This window comes from Drosophila grimshawi, unplaced genomic scaffold, assembly GCF_018153295.1.
Source record: "Drosophila grimshawi isolate 15287-2541.00 unplaced genomic scaffold, ASM1815329v1 contig_311, whole genome shotgun sequence".
Classification (NCBI taxonomy): Eukaryota; Metazoa; Arthropoda; class Insecta; order Diptera; family Drosophilidae; genus Drosophila; species Drosophila grimshawi.
In genome coordinates this window covers 25,326,603-25,342,057 of record NW_025063098.1, presented here as the reverse complement: position 1 = coordinate 25,342,057, position 15,455 = coordinate 25,326,603, and the positions used below count along the sequence as shown (strand labels likewise).

Here is a 15,455-nt window from a genome sequence, read left to right as displayed (position 1 = left end):
AGAATCATTGCCGCTGGCAGTTTTATTTATATTGATTTAAGAGAAGGGCGGGCACTCAACAGGCGACAACAACAAGTACAGGCGACGTCAACGTTGACGCCAACGTTGACGCCAACGTCGGCGTCGCCGTCATCGCACACAACAAGTGGCAGCGAATGCGACGCAGGCAACACCCGATTTGAGTTTCTACTGCCCATTCGCATCGCATTCCACATCCTGACGCAGTCAAAGGCGCTCTGTGCGCGCCTCGTGCGCCGTTCGCAGCTGTGTTTCAGTGCGAGATGAAATCTCGTGGCTGATGGACGTGTGTTCGTTTCCACGTTTCCAGTGCAGCAGCAACTGTCAGACACTTGTAGCACTTTAGTATTGACAACACAGTGGCTCAGTAACACTACGCACGCAACATTTTCTATTCTTTTCGCATAGAAAATGTAGCTTTAAATCAGTTTATAAAAAATAGATATATATACATATATATATGTATAAATAATAATATTAATAACAAATGCATGCCTAAAATTGTGCTTACAAAAAAACCAAAACCAACCAAAAACACAACACAATCTGAAAATATGTGATTTGTCAGAGAAACGGGCGTAAGTTATAAATCACTTAAAGTTATTCAATATACAACCAACCAATATTTGCTGGTGTCCAGAATAACAATTTTGTTGTCAGTGCTAAGAATAAATCCGTAGGGTTTTTCAAATCAAATGCTGGCGATGCTTATTTACATACATATATTGGGCAGCAAATTGACTTCAGCTGTTTGAATGTGAAAAACCTTCGAGTATTTTACAAAATAAATTTGCACAACAACAAACCAAAAGATTAACATTTCAAATGTGTATTCATAAATGTGTAGGGTACAATCAATGTGTGCACTGTCTATGAACAAGCAATTTGGTTCAACAGCGCAACAAATTTCTGAGTTTGCAAACTTGTGGGTGGAGTTCACAACGTTTTTATTTGCATAGCCTTGGTTGCGCATCTATATATATATATATGCATATATATGAGGCAATTTGCGTAAGGTCTTTGGGGCATCGCTTTCACACAAATATATATTTTTAAATTTCTATTTATTTGCATTAAAAAATAGAGTACAAAACTGATTTTTTGATTTAGCTTGGGAATTATGACAACAAAACGCCCCATAGCAATAGATTATGAGTTTCATAAGTAGAGGAGGGATTTCCCCATGCAAACATGACGTATACATCCTAAGGGTGCGACCAAAGACAAAAGAAAATCTACTTAATGCTGTAGTTGAAACCAAAAACCTTTCTCATTACAACATATTTCTGTAAAATCTAATAATTAATTTATTGATTCACCTACAGGAATATTCCAACGCAACTTCACCCCTAAAGCAGCAATAACCCACTAATTGATATACCACCAACAGCAGACAACAGTGTCTAAATTTAACCGCACACACAACTATAACCACAGCGCAATACACAATTTAATACATCATTCAACAGGTAACTTTATTTTCACCGTTAAAAAATCAAAAAATTATACAAACAGTAGCTTGCAAAATATTGCAGATAAAATAAAAAATAGCCAAAGAGGAAGCTGTTCAGTTAAAATTTCAATTAGCAAGCTAAACATTGACTTACAGAAAATATTAGCTGCATTCGAAGTATATATTTATATATACATTTTAGTCTTCTTATTATTAACTTTTCAATTTATGCCTTTACAACCCTCGTCTATATATTAATATACACGTTTCAATGCTGTACACAAGATAATGCTGGGTATTAATTAATGTTTAGTACATAAATCTAAACAATTTTACAATTAAATAAAGTTGCGTGCTAAATGTTATGCAATTAACACAAGCCAGAAGCAACAATAAAAATAACAAAAATCATAAAAAAAAAACTGAGATCATAAATGAATACACATTTAGTTAGCATGCATATGCAGGCGATATCAGTTCTATGACTGGTCCATTCTATGTGTGTAGTGAAAATAGTCAATTAACACTTTAATCAGGCATTTAAACAAGTAGCAAATCATTAAAAAACTTAATTAATTAAAATGAGAAAACATTTTTGTAATCTTGTTATCCAGAAGAATAGAGTATAACATATTCGACTTACATCAGCTGAGTCATTTTCGTTTGCTTTATTATAATTGACTCAATGCTCAGGAAAGGGCACATGCGACGTATGCGCATTGTGGGCATCGCATAAATTATATATTTGCGATTGATAGAGCAAAGATAAAATGAGGCCTGACTGCTCTTTCTTTATATCACTTTCTGGAAATAGGTCTTGAAACTAGAATATCTTAGCATATCTTTTTTTTTATTGCCCTACAAGTCTTACTTCTCTTCTCACGCTCAAAATATAATTGCATGTACATTGCTAATAAATATTTTCAAATATGTACAAATCCGTTCATTTGAAATTTGAGCACATTAAAGCCACGGGATATCAACGATGAGCACGTGCGAAAATTTAAAACAAAAAGAAAAACTAAGTTACGGCAACAAGTTGCTGTGTGGAATTTTAAAAAATCATTAAAAAAGCGCAAAGCGACACGCTAATAATTTTAGTTTGAGCTTAGAGCGCCGACCAGGCGGCAGAATCAGTAGAGATCAGATCGCTCACATCGACAAAGCGAGGACTGCACCAGAGCAATTGTAAAAGTGAAAGTTATTATAACAATTCCTATTTAGCAATAACAGTGAATGCCGACAACAAAAATAAAATATTCACTTCGTATCGCGAAGCAAAATAAAATGATCATAAGCTACATTAAGATTGCTTGTGATTGTAGTTGAGTAAAGCTCATACGCCAAAAGCATAGAGCCCCGAATTGCATTTTTATCATTCAGAAATACACGCGAAGGCATTACAATTTTTATGTAATTTTCCAAGAATTATATAACATTTTGCAAAAAAAAAATAAAAATAATAAAATAAAATAATTGTAATATTAATATAGTTCGCGAAAAACGCCGGCAATTTTAAACTTGTAAATATAATTAGCACATTCCTAAGAAAATACAAATAGTCGAAACGGAAGGCAATACATATGTCCTAGCATAAGAGTTGCTGTAAAAGCGCTCGACATCGAGTTAATTGTGTTGTATATTCGTTGCTCAGAGGCAGTGCTAATTGTACTACTAATTTAATCATTTTAATTGCACATTTGTTGACAAAACAGCTATCACGTACATTTTCATAACCGAAAGTAACACAAACATATTTCAAAATGAAACGTTTCAAATTCAATAATGAGCGTGATAGCTAAAAGCTACCTTAGACTTTCTTTCATTCACTAAAAGATTATAATAGGAATAGTAATAATTAAAAATAATTGCACAGAAACAATTGATTATATTATAATTTTGATAGTAGTACTATGAGTAAAATACATTATAACTGGCAACAAGTGCTTGTGAATAACAAAACAGGGCTAACAGCATGAGTAGAACTTAACTTTGAATGCCATATTTCTCAGCTTCAATCAGAGCAATCATCAGTGCATTTTGGTAGCTGGCAAATTCATCTTCCATCTTGCTCTCAATTAAGTCAGCGTTTTGATTTAATTGACTGCAAGTTAATTCAATTTTTGAAAGTCGCACCCAGCACTTAACTCTGGAAAGTCGAATTTGGGCAAACACACTTCACTAAAGCAAACTCCTCGAGGCACTGACAAAGACACTTGACTTGGGCGAGCGAGTGTGTGTCTGGGCGTGGCTGTTGACACTGTGTGATGCCTTCTAAACGAATTAGATGCGAAATTCAATTTCAATTTGTGCCGCGCGTCTCACATCCCAAATTTGGTGAACATTTGAAAGACCAATTTCAAATGGCGCACTGCTCGAGAAAAGCCAATTAAATAAATATTTAAATTTGGTCACATTGTCTTATAAGTACATACCCATTATTATATTTCAGATATTGTGTGAAACTGCCAGCATTATGCAAATCATTTTTTAATTTGCGCCTCCGAATGCTACGCAATAATTGTATTAAATTTGAATTAAGAACCAACACATATAATTTAATTTTAATTAGCGAAAATCATTGAGGCATAACGCATACACTTGGGGAATCTAATGCTGTTGCTCACCCCAAGCAGCTTACAGATTGATTGCATTTTAAAGACAATCCGCTTAGTGTGAATCTGATTAGACGTTACACTCCCATAGACTTACCATAGCAACAAGCGGCTAGCGACGCAATGCAATCATCGACTGATGCGGGCAATGATGGCACACGTAAATTCACAGGACACCAGGAGCAGCAGCAGCAGCAGCAGCAACAGCGTCAGCAGCATCCACAAGCAGCAACGGGGGGATCTAATCAGACCACTTCCTTTACTGTAAACGGCAAAAATCCGCAACAAACGAGCCCAGGCGACACACCTAGCAAAAATCCGTTCAAGCAACAGCTGGACAGCCATAGTCAGCAGAATGGCGCCTTGGAGACAGAATGCGGCATTCTGGGCGCCGGCATTGCAGCCGGCAAGGACCAACAGGAGCCAACACCATATGAGCCGCGTAAAATGATAGCTGGTGGCCAACCGCCGCCGGATCAATATCGACAAGAGGATCCACGTGCTGGCGGCTCTTGGGCGGCGGCCAAATCATGGATGGTCAGCTGGCGTGGCTCCAATCGACTTGTGCTGGTCATCGTTGCTATTGCTCTGCTGCTGGACAACATGCTGCTAACAACTGTTGGTAAGTGAATCCATATACATATACTAAATCGTATAAGCCGCATACATTAATAGCCCATTAGCATTTCATGGCCATGCATCATCATGACAACGAACCAGCCACTTGACAATGAATGCAATGCAATCACCTGGAAATTACTCATTTCAATTTCACGATAGATTTTTAGCACTCTCCTGTTGCCATAAAATTACCACAAAGCTCCACTTAAGTTAATGAATGTTCTTGCTTACCGTCAGTCACTCAGTCAGCCAGTCAGTCAGCCAGTCCGTCAGTCATTCAGTCAGTCAGTTACCCATCTTACTTTCCTTTCCGTTCATCAATTCAACTGTCATTGAATAATGTTGGTTGAGTGGTGCCCAGGGACTTTGATTAGCCCTGGGATTTGGTGCTATATTTCTTGTCTCCTAGAATAAGGATTTGTGTATATTCTAGATTTTGTATCTATCATTTACAGTCATATTTATGAATGAATGCACTCATTTGTATTCCGAATTTTACTAGAGAAATGCACAAGCGCAAAATATCTAGCGATAAACACATTCTTGTTCATGGTCCGTACTAGAAAGCAGCACAGCCAACCCTCAAATGACAAGCCAGCAACCAACAACAACTAATCAATTCTCGAGCACTGTTATTCGCCAGCAGAGTGCGTAGCCATCATTATTAAAAGCCGACACAGACAGAAAGGGATTGGGATTCGGATTGGGACTGGGACTGGGACTGGGACTGAAACTGGGATTGGGTCGGTGGCCACTCAAAGTGCGGACAGTCAATTAAATAGACACGCGACCGACCATTGCGATTGCTGTGTGTGACACTAAACCTACGGCCAGCCAGAGGGGGGGGGGCGTGGGTGGCCAACGGACGAGCCAAGTGCTTATGTCAAGTGTCTGGCCAAACACGTGGACATCAAGTGGCCGTTGGCCGAACCGCAGCTCTGGTCAATGTTTGACTGCGGCTGACAACAGCAAAAACGATTGAAGTTCCTCTTCATTTCTCTTTGTGTTAAACGTTCATGAATTTATATCAACAAGTTCTTGGGGAGTTGGAGCTGGGAGTCTGGTTGGACTGAGTCGAAGACAAATAGCTGTGCGAATGCGGCACTTGAGCAACTTGTTGATAAATGCGGAAGTAGAAGCCAAGGCAAAAGTAAAAAAAAAAGAAGGAGAAAGATACTCGAAGAGCGCAAAAACGAAAAAGTATTAGTTCAACACACAAAAAGAAAAAAAATAAAGTAAAAAAAAGAAAAGAAAAAAAAAACAACTCCCCCAACCGCAGTGCAGTTAAAGATTCAGCTCCCGTTTCAAGCTTTTCTAGTTTCCGTCTGGCTGTCGCCAGCTAGAGCAAATCACAGTTAGCACAGTAAATGCCGAATGGCAAGGCGTGTTTGATTGTGTGGGGTTGGATTATGGGGAGGGGGGGAAGGTTACGGCAAATATGCTTTTAGCGTTTGACTTGAGGCATTTCCACTTAAGTGCTTTCACTCCACCGTTAAAGGTGTTGGAGTGAATATTGTGAGAGAATCACACACACGTACACACATACTTATTGCATTTGATCTTCGGCAATGAGCATAAAATGCTCATAAATTTGATTAAGCTGCGAGAAAAAAAGGGGCTCCCCATAAGAAATGACTGCTTAGTAGCAAGCTGATGCTACTTTCTTGATTTATGTGGGTCAAACGAAGTCTTATCTGTAAGTGCCTGCTGCATAAGCAAACAGTCAACTGTAAAGCATATATTTTTCGGCTGATTTAATGAACAACAAGTGGCAATGTTGTAGAGGATGTTGCCCAACTAAGAGTCTATCCAGCTGCCAGTCAGTCATACATACCCATTATACAGTCTAATAATATTTACATACTATAAGCGGTCAATAAAATGCAAGTTTAATTAGTAAGATAAGAAGATGAAATATAAAGATTTTATTTTATAAACAGCCGTAAATATATTTTGAGAGATGAGCAGCTTAACGCGTTAGCTTAAGTTGAATAATATGCGTTAATTTTAGGAAGCTTTTATCGATTTAATACACAATATACCCACATATTTACTGAGGTGTCGTCTTGATTGGTTTTGCGTGCTTTTTGGCCACATCTCAAACACCATTTGGATTACACTGTTTGGTTGGTGTGGTAGCCAAGGAGCGTGATACTCCTTCGCTGCTCCCCTGCGCTGGCTTGAGCAGTTGACGGAATCCATCGGATGCGTCCTTTGTGAGCGAAGCACTGCGTGTAAAGGGAAAGTACGCATTAAGTTGTCTTTCCATTGCATCCTTATTGATGGTCGTCTCCCATATTTGTTTCTGGATAATGCTGCTGTAGCGGGCCTCGAAGCTGCGCTGGTGGGACAACGGATGCGATGCATTGCGTACTCCCGTTTTTCCCTCAAGTTCCCGCACCACTGCCCGTTCGGATTTGGGTGTGGATGTGGTTGGCTTTAGGGAACTGCCCTCAGAGTCCTCATCAGTTGACATTTGCTGCTGGTACTAATTACAGGAAAATTAAACTACACAATCTTTTGCTTGTCAGCCGGAAAAGGACTTGGTATCGTTGCCGTACTCTAAGCGTTTACAACCTGCCGCGTGCGCGTCAGAAACGCGAATAAGTCACGGCAGGCATTTTGCTGTCTTGTTAAGCTCCTTTATTTTCTAGTATAATACTCGTATTGTTGCGCATTTCTTTTACCAAACTCGCAACAACTCAAATGTCAAGCAAAAGTTTGCTTTTTTCTTGTAGCAGCGTTGTAATTGCGAGCGTGCCTTTTGTCTTTTAGAGTTTCGCCTTTAGCAAAAAGTTTTCCGTGGCCTTTGGCGTTCCCGCAGTATGACGTTATTAGCGTTCTCCCTCTCTCTCTCTCCCTCTCTCCACGTCAAAGCCTATGGAGACAGTATATCGCCTGACAAAGGTCACAAAGTTTAGTTTTTTGGAATACCCTTGGATGCTGCTGCGGATGACTCATTAGACGATGTCACAACCCCTGACAGCTAGTATGAAGCTTTCGTCTACCATTCACGGTTGAATCACCAAATTATCCATTCAAGCTAACTAATTATTTGTTTTGCTAAGACTTTGACTTAGCATTAAGTACGAAATATTCTGGCTACTTTCACTACCCATCGACCACAAAAAGTAAAGTTAAGCATGAATGAAAACAAAACAAAGGCTTTGCCCCAGGTGCCCCAGAGCGTAAACTTGTCGGCAAAATCTAAAAATAAATTTTGCCAAAGCAGAAAAGTCTCAATGACAGCACACAATGAATAAATCAATAAAAACCTGTCGAACAAACACAGAACTCATTTCACAGATTTTGCGTTGCCAAAAAGGAATTGTCTGCGTACCAAACAATTGTTTTGCAATTTGCGGTATATTAACTAAATAGGTTTAAAACTTGGCAAATCTAGCTCACGATCTGGTAAACGTTTTATTTTTTTAGTTTCTAACTTTAAAATCGTCAAAAAATATGATAATCGTTTATCATAGTACATACATCTCTTGGAAGATCTGCTTCATTCTTTATTAGTTCATGAAATTTATTTTCGAAAAATGTATCCTAAGTGACAATTTTGGAATTTGCAGTCCAATGTTAATCAGTTTCTGCCAAAATGTCAGGGGTGAAGTCACATTTGTACCTACTGTGTTTGGTCCGATCATTTGGTTAAACTAGATAGTTTCTCTTATTCTACCCAAATGATAAAATGCATTTATATCCTGTTGATTTTGGCCTACACTGCCTGTTGCGAAAAGGCGAATGTATCACAAGTTGACTGAATATGTGTATTTACTTTATGGGGTCGAAGATGTCTCTGCAAAGCATTAAGACTCTTAGTATATTAAGGAATATAAAGGAATATTTTATTAAAGATACAAAAACCATAAAGTTCTGTTAGTTTCAGTGTTTAAAAATACAAATCACTGAAACTGGCGCTAAGCGCATCCTCACTGCTTGTTGCTGCCACAAGCAAACCCTTCTTTGGCAAACTTGGCATGAAGATGTGCAACTGCTTGCGGCACTCCTGTTGCTTGGCGGTCAAGCCACGACTGCTTTGCGGCGGGGTGCGTGTTCGCTCCAAAGTGGGTGCAACAGCAGTAGCAGAAGGAGCAGCAGCAGCAGCACCAGCAGTGCCATTGTACAACCTGGCAGATGCCAATTGTCCGGCCAGACGGCGTGTTGTGCTGGCGCTGGTGCTCAGCGAACAGAGATCAATATTGCGCGCTGGCCGATTGAGGCGCACCGGCACGCCCTCCTTGTTAAAGATGATTGTAATGGGCTTGGCATTGGATGGATTCGAGCAGTAATTCACAACCGCCTGCTTTGTCACAGTTTTCCTGGGTGTTTCCCGCTGTGAAACTGTGCCCGTGGCACAGCGCTTAAGGCCCATGCCACGATGGCCCTGTCGACTGACTCGCTGACTTGCGCTGCTGCTAGTCACAGGTGTCGCTGGCGTCGCAACCTTCACGATATCCGCACGACCTGCCAAGTCCAGCCAATTAATCACACGCTCCGCCAGACGCTCCTCCGGATTGGTGGTGAGAGTGCTGCCGGCGTGTGCATCCTGCAGCGAACTACGCCGCGAATGCAAATGCGAGTGCTGATCTGTTAGGTGATGATGGTCCAGTTGATAGCTCTTGCCACTGCTCACCAGCCAGGCACGTCGCTTGGCATGGCGTCTGCTGTGCAGCGTACTAAACGTGGCCTGCACTTTGTTGGCCATGGCAGCCTGGGCCTGGCTAACTTGCTGCTGGCGCTGCAGTGTTAATTTGGTCGCGTCTAACAGCAGATACTCGTCGAGGGTGTAATCAACGCTATCCTCAATTGCCATTGACTTGTCGACGAACTGGCAGGATTCGCTTTGATAGCTGGCGCCTGCGTCCAAATTGAATTAGTTTGGCCTTTAACTTCATCAACGATTTGCGTTGCACTTACCAACGCGTTTGGCGCTTTGGCGTTGAGAGTGTATCCAACGCTGTCGGTCGCGCGGCTCATAATCGAGTATAAAGTGACGTCGATGACTGCGCCCCGTCTCTCCGATCCTCTCCAGCCAAACGGAGCGCACGAACAACGGTCGACTGGCCGATTCCCAAATGGATCGAGCTGGCTGTCTCATTGCCACCTTCTGTTCACGTCTCGCATTAATTAATCTGCCTACCCCGTACCAAATACCGATTAACCAAACAAACAAAATCCAAGGAGATTTCATTTGTCACGGCGTCGCTGTCGTTCTCATCGTTGCTGTCCTCGATGTCGTGTGCTTACACTGCCGGTTGCTGTCTCACTGCTGGTGCTGTTTTGCCTGACGACGACAACAACGCCGCCGCCGCGAAAATGTATAGTTTCTGTCACTAGGGATGGCCTAAAGTCACGAACTTAGAATCAGTTTCTGCCTAACAGTGATAATTCCAATACTGCTTTGGGATGCAATGCGACCTTTCTTACTTCAACTAGTGCCAATGAATACAGATCGTCATATTTATGTTTGGTTATTAGTTAATGTTAACTCCTTGCTTGCTTATGATGTTTAACTATATTGCTAATCGGATACAGATAAGCGTTTTTTGCTTTGGCTGTGTTTTATGATGATGGCCAGCACAGAAGGCCATTGATTTTAACTAATTGTGTTATTAAAATAAATTCCTATTCAAGTGACTGAAATGTTACTTCTTTTGCTCTTAAAAGTGAATGATATGTTTTATATTCTTACAAGTAGTTACCAAGTCATAGTCACTGTTTCGATCAGTCCCTGGTCGTTGCTGTTTGTTTGTCTGGTCGTCACCACACACCGCTGGTTTTTACTTTGCCTTGCGGTTTAAGTGTCTTCGACACGCGAAATGCAACCCAAACAACCAGAGACAAATACCCCACACGTTCAGCATTATTAACCGTTTGTCAGTTGCACGTGCTTTTCGATTTTTGTATGTCAAATGCTCCGGGACAGTTTAATGAGTTACACGGTAACAAAACTTTTTCGAATAAAATTACCTGGTTAATCGTTTATGGTGCCGTTGAAATTTAAGTGGTAGGCCACATTAAAACAACTGCTTTTGAATACATTACAGCAATCAATCTTTTCTAGTTGAGGTCACAGCACAGCATGATTTTAATATTTTTATTTACGTATTTTATTTTTTTATATTTTGGATTGGCCAAAAATGGCATGTCATGTTACATATCTGTCATCATATGGTATGTCGTCAGTTGTGCTTTGAAGCGAGGTTGCCTTTGAATCACAGTCGGGATGGTCGGTGGTCGTGGGTGACAATTTCACATTCGCTGACTTATCTAGCTCAAATGACTCTAGACACGTGCTGGCACGATGAAACTTACATGAATCGAGCTTGCCTTAATTAAATGCTATGCTTTTACATGCCACATTAGTTATGCTAATGATGAACTGCGCATATGAATATATTACAAACATTCATAATACTTATCTTGCTTCAATTTAAATAAACACCAGTCTATATTAAGATAGCATAACTTAGAAATAATTCAGGACAAGGATTAAATACTCATTTTGATTGGGATTGGGGTCTACTTTTCGTAAACACGAAATATTTAGGATATAATACAAGATATGTCTTTCCCATTCTATAAGCAACCATTATTTTTATAGCGTTAATAATGCCGGGTAAGTCTCTAAGATATTGCTTCGAAATTGTAAATATCTTTCAAAAAAGAAGAACAACTGTTTATAATAATGTTTGTGTTTCTAAATATGCCCTCATAATAAGTATATGCTTCAGTTAGTGGAAAATTTGATCGAATTATGAATTTGATTGCTTGAATCGCCCACCTATCCACAACCAAACCACAACGCTGTCTAGTTGCTATCCACACATTATGGCAGCAGCACTTCAAACTGAGGCAGGTAAAACAATAACGAGCCGTGGCATCAGCTATCGCCACTCAGCAAGTTGTGAATCTCATTGAAACATGCATTCAAAACTGAATTCATGTGGTGGCAAGCAACGGCCTCGTATTATGCTACGAAATACAATTACAGCAACGAAACGAGCATTGCGCTTGGGGCCGGGTCTGAGTCTCGATCTGACGACCTGGTGTTGATAATAAATATAAACAGAGTCAAAACATGCAATAAACAAATTGAATTTTTGCGAAGAGGCAAGGGCGCCAGGTGAGGTGTCCACTATCTGAGGGTGAGGTGAGATGTGGAAGTGCTTTCAAGCAAAACGGGTGAACAACAGTGCGGCAATTATACAGAAGAAGTTCGCTTAAGCGCTTGCAACACATGCCTCAACTCAACTTAACTCAACTGCAGTGCTGCGAATTCGACGTATGCGCAATTTTGTGCAGCCTTTGTTGTTGTCGTGACCGAACAACTCAATTAGAGCAAGCAATCTGCTTCTTGCAATAGAGCCTAAAAGCCATTATAAACTTTTAGCAACAACAATTTGGCTGGGGCCTCTAATGCAATTAAAGAGTGGCTGGAGAAAATTGCTTTCGTAGCGTCATCTAACGGTTGGCCGTTAGGGCTAATTGTACGTAAATTCTTTGTTGCAACTCAATTACAAAACCATTACTCGACTCTTACTATTTCATAGTGCCCATCATACCCGAGTTCTTGTACGACATACGACATCCGGACGCACCACTCGGCAGTTTCCCCCGCGCACCAATCCCCCTGACTACACCGACACCACCATCGTCCTGCCCTTGTAAAGATGGTGAAAATGAGGCAGGGCCGCCGATCGAGGTGTCCGCACCGTCTGCAGAAGGTAAGTAACGTTCCGTAACGGTTAACAGAGTAAATCAGCAGGTGTTAAAGTTGCACAATCTTCCATAGACAATGAGACATATTATCGCGAGATGGAGGAACGGCACAATGAGTTGGTCGGCGAAACGGTTGAAGTAGGTCTGCTCTTTGCCTCGAAGGCCATTGTACAATTGCTGGTTAACCCGATAGTTGGACCCCTTACGCATCGGTGAGTGATTGGTTACATGTAATTTGAATCATATAATAATATGTTCCTTTCACCTTTCGTTATATTCTCAGAATTGGCTACAGCATTCCAATGTTTGCCGGCTTTGTAATTATGTTTCTGTCAACGCTGAGTAAGTTTTGAATAATCAAGTAAAATGCGAAATGCATTAATCAAAAGTAAGGGATTTTTAACAGAGAACAAGTAATGTTTCCTACCAACCAACCAACATCCAACATCGAATTCATAAATATGGTTTCAAACTAATTTAAATTATTATATAACTTTCCATCGTTTGAATTTGTATTTATATTTTAGGTGTGCACTTAAAACAAAAAACCACTTAAAAAGTGCCCTAAATAGTACTCATAGTTTATCTCTTATATAGTTTTCGCCTTTGGACGCTCTTACTTGGTACTGTTCATCGCTCGAGCTCTTCAGGGCATTGGCTCGTCGTGTTCGTCCGTCTCTGGCATGGGCATGTTGGCCGATCGCTTCACCGACGACAAGGAACGTGGCAATGCAATGGGTATCGCTCTGGGTGGACTTGCTCTCGGTGTGCTCATAGGACCGCCTTTTGGTGGCGTTATGTATGAGTTTGTTGGCAAATCGGCGCCATTTCTGGTGCTCGCTGCTCTGGCGCTCGGCGATGGTTTGCTGCAGATGTTCATGTTGCAGCCGTCCATACAGAAAGCGGAAACAGAGGAACCACCATCTCTGAAGAGTCTGATCAGTGATCCCTACATTTTGATAGCGGCTGGTGCAATTACCTTTGCCAATATGGGCATTGCGATGCTGGAGCCATCTCTGCCCCTGTGGATGGTGGATAATATGGGTGCAACACGTTGGGAGCAGGGTGTGGCTTTCTTGCCGGCTTCCATTAGCTATTTGATAGGCACAAATCTGTTTGGACCACTGGGACACAAGATTGGACGATGGTTTGCTGCCTGCCTAGGACTAGTTATCATTGGCGCCTGTTTGATCTTTGTGGGTGCTTCTAGCAATTGTCCAGTAATTATTAATTAACGCAAAATCTTCCACTTCAGATACCCATGGCGACCTCAATCACGCATCTGATTATTCCCAATGCTGGTCTTGGCTTTGCCATTGGCATGGTTGACTCTTCGATGATGCCGGAACTGGGTTATCTGGTCGATATACGGCACTCGGCCGTGTATGGCAGTGTCTATGCCCTCGGAGATGTGGCTTTCTGTGTTGGTTTTGCTGTTGGACCAGCGCTGTCGGGTTCCCTTGTGAAAAGTATTGGGTTCGAATGGATGTTGTTCGGCATCGCCATACTCTGTTTCTTGTATGCGCCGCTGCTGACGCTACTCAAGAACCCACCGACCAGCGATGAGAAAAAGGTGCGTATGGCTAGGGAAGCTGCTGCTGCCGCTGCTGCTGAGGCTGCAGAAGCTGCCAACGCTAATTCGATTGGTCAGCTAACGGAATCATGCCCATCTGTGTTGCACGATACTCCAATGAATACCTGCAAGACGAATGAAGCTTTCGAATGTGAACGATTATAATCTAAGATTAACGCATGCTTAATTTTTACGTTTATAATTTCTTATTATTTGTATTGTATTTCTGGATAGTAGTTTGTTATTTTCTTATACGAGATTTAATACCTGTGTAAAAAGATTTTAATTTTTATTAGTATTATTTTATTATTTATAATTTTTGTATTTTTTCTTAGCATATTTGTATATTTCTTACACTAATTTATATGATTTAATAAGTAAGCTGAGATTTGCTTATGTTAACGTCGCTGGATTTTATGTTAATAAATAAAAATTTATTATAATTTTTACTTTAATTTCGTAAGCCATTTGCTTGTTTAAAAAATATCAAATGCTCTAACCACAAACATACCTCTTCACTCTTACAGTCTCTTATATATGGACGCGACCGATCCCAGGTACGTTATGTAACCTATCAAAACTACGATGACGACGAATAAATTTTCCAAAACTAAACAAATTTCTTGGCAATGTCAGTACAAAATGACCAAAAAATACAAAAAAATATATATATATTAAAATAGTAAAAAAAATACGAAGGAAAAATGCTAAAAAAGAAAAGAAAATACAACCAAAAATATCAGTAATATCATATGAAATTGAGAAAATTGTTATAATTGTTAAAAGTTGGACATTATTACGTGAAATATCCAATGCTATACCTACTAAAAGATATATCAATGAGTAACCTCTAAAATGGACCAAAAACTTGTCATGTGTTGATCTTCATCTAACCCGAGAGACAGGCAAATTCAGAACTCTTAAAAAAAACATACAAATTCCATCAGGTAAAATTTATAATCAGAATATGCATACAATGTTCATTTGTTAAAATTAAATTGTAGATTGAAATTGTAGCTAGAAACAAGATTGGTTGAAATGCTTTGATTTTGTAAAGTGAGATACGCCATATTTTCGAAGTCATTAGAAGCTTTTGGATTTATTAAGTAGTCAACTTTGACTATTAAAAACATCAGTGCAACAAACTAATGTTCAAGTATAAAACGATATGAGTGAAATATTAAATGAAAATTGAAATCAAAGTGTCAAATCAAATCCAAATAATTACAATATCCAATATATCCTGTTAAAAGTTGACAGAAGACTTTGACTTTGCATATTGCTGTTTACAAGTCTCAAAATGTATGCGTACATTTTACTCCCAGAATGGAAGGTATTTGCATGTACAATTTATTAGTGTTAGAGTTTGTCATTGCATTGATTTACTGTGAATCCCAAAAACTGACCACACCTAAGTCAAAATCTAAAATGAATTTGTATTTTA

The 15,455-nt window shown here is 39.9% G+C and overlaps 3 protein-coding genes across 7 annotated transcripts; 1 reads left to right on the top strand and 2 right to left on the bottom strand.

Moving 5' to 3' along the window:
- The first annotated feature begins 533 nt into the window (after positions 1-533).
- On the top strand, positions 534-14,658 carry LOC6568509 (synaptic vesicular amine transporter). Of its 5 annotated transcripts, XM_032740422.2 has the most exons (8): positions 534-596; positions 1,344-1,487; positions 4,178-4,708; positions 12,270-12,443; positions 12,512-12,650; positions 12,722-12,780; positions 13,036-13,634; positions 13,694-14,279. In XM_032740422.2, the coding sequence occupies exons 3-8, from the start codon at positions 4,210-4,212 to the stop codon at positions 14,174-14,176; spliced, it is 1,953 nt and encodes a 650-aa protein (XP_032596313.1). In that variant the 5' UTR covers positions 534-596; positions 1,344-1,487; positions 4,178-4,209; the 3' UTR covers positions 14,177-14,279. The 5 variants fall into 5 exon arrangements, with proteins under 5 accessions (XP_032596313.1, XP_032596312.1, XP_032596314.1 ...); XM_032740421.1 differs by lacking the exons at positions 534-596; positions 1,344-1,487 and adding an exon at positions 2,570-2,659 and having other exon boundaries at positions 3,924-4,708; positions 13,694-14,466; XM_032740423.2 differs by lacking the exons at positions 534-596; positions 1,344-1,487 and adding an exon at positions 2,591-2,659.
- LOC6568510 lies at positions 6,651-7,228 on the bottom strand. The gene has a single exon (XM_001994492.2). The coding sequence runs from the start codon at positions 7,181-7,183 to the stop codon at positions 6,806-6,808; it is 378 nt and encodes a 125-aa protein (XP_001994528.1). The 5' UTR covers positions 7,184-7,228; the 3' UTR covers positions 6,651-6,805.
- LOC6568230 lies at positions 8,538-9,990 on the bottom strand. Its single transcript, XM_001994493.2, has 2 exons — positions 9,634-9,990; positions 8,538-9,573 (listed from the first exon to the last, which is right to left on the bottom strand). The coding sequence occupies exons 1-2, from the start codon at positions 9,905-9,907 to the stop codon at positions 8,606-8,608; spliced, it is 1,242 nt and encodes a 413-aa protein (XP_001994529.2). The 5' UTR covers positions 9,908-9,990; the 3' UTR covers positions 8,538-8,605.
- Positions 14,659-15,455: the final 797 nt, after the last annotated feature.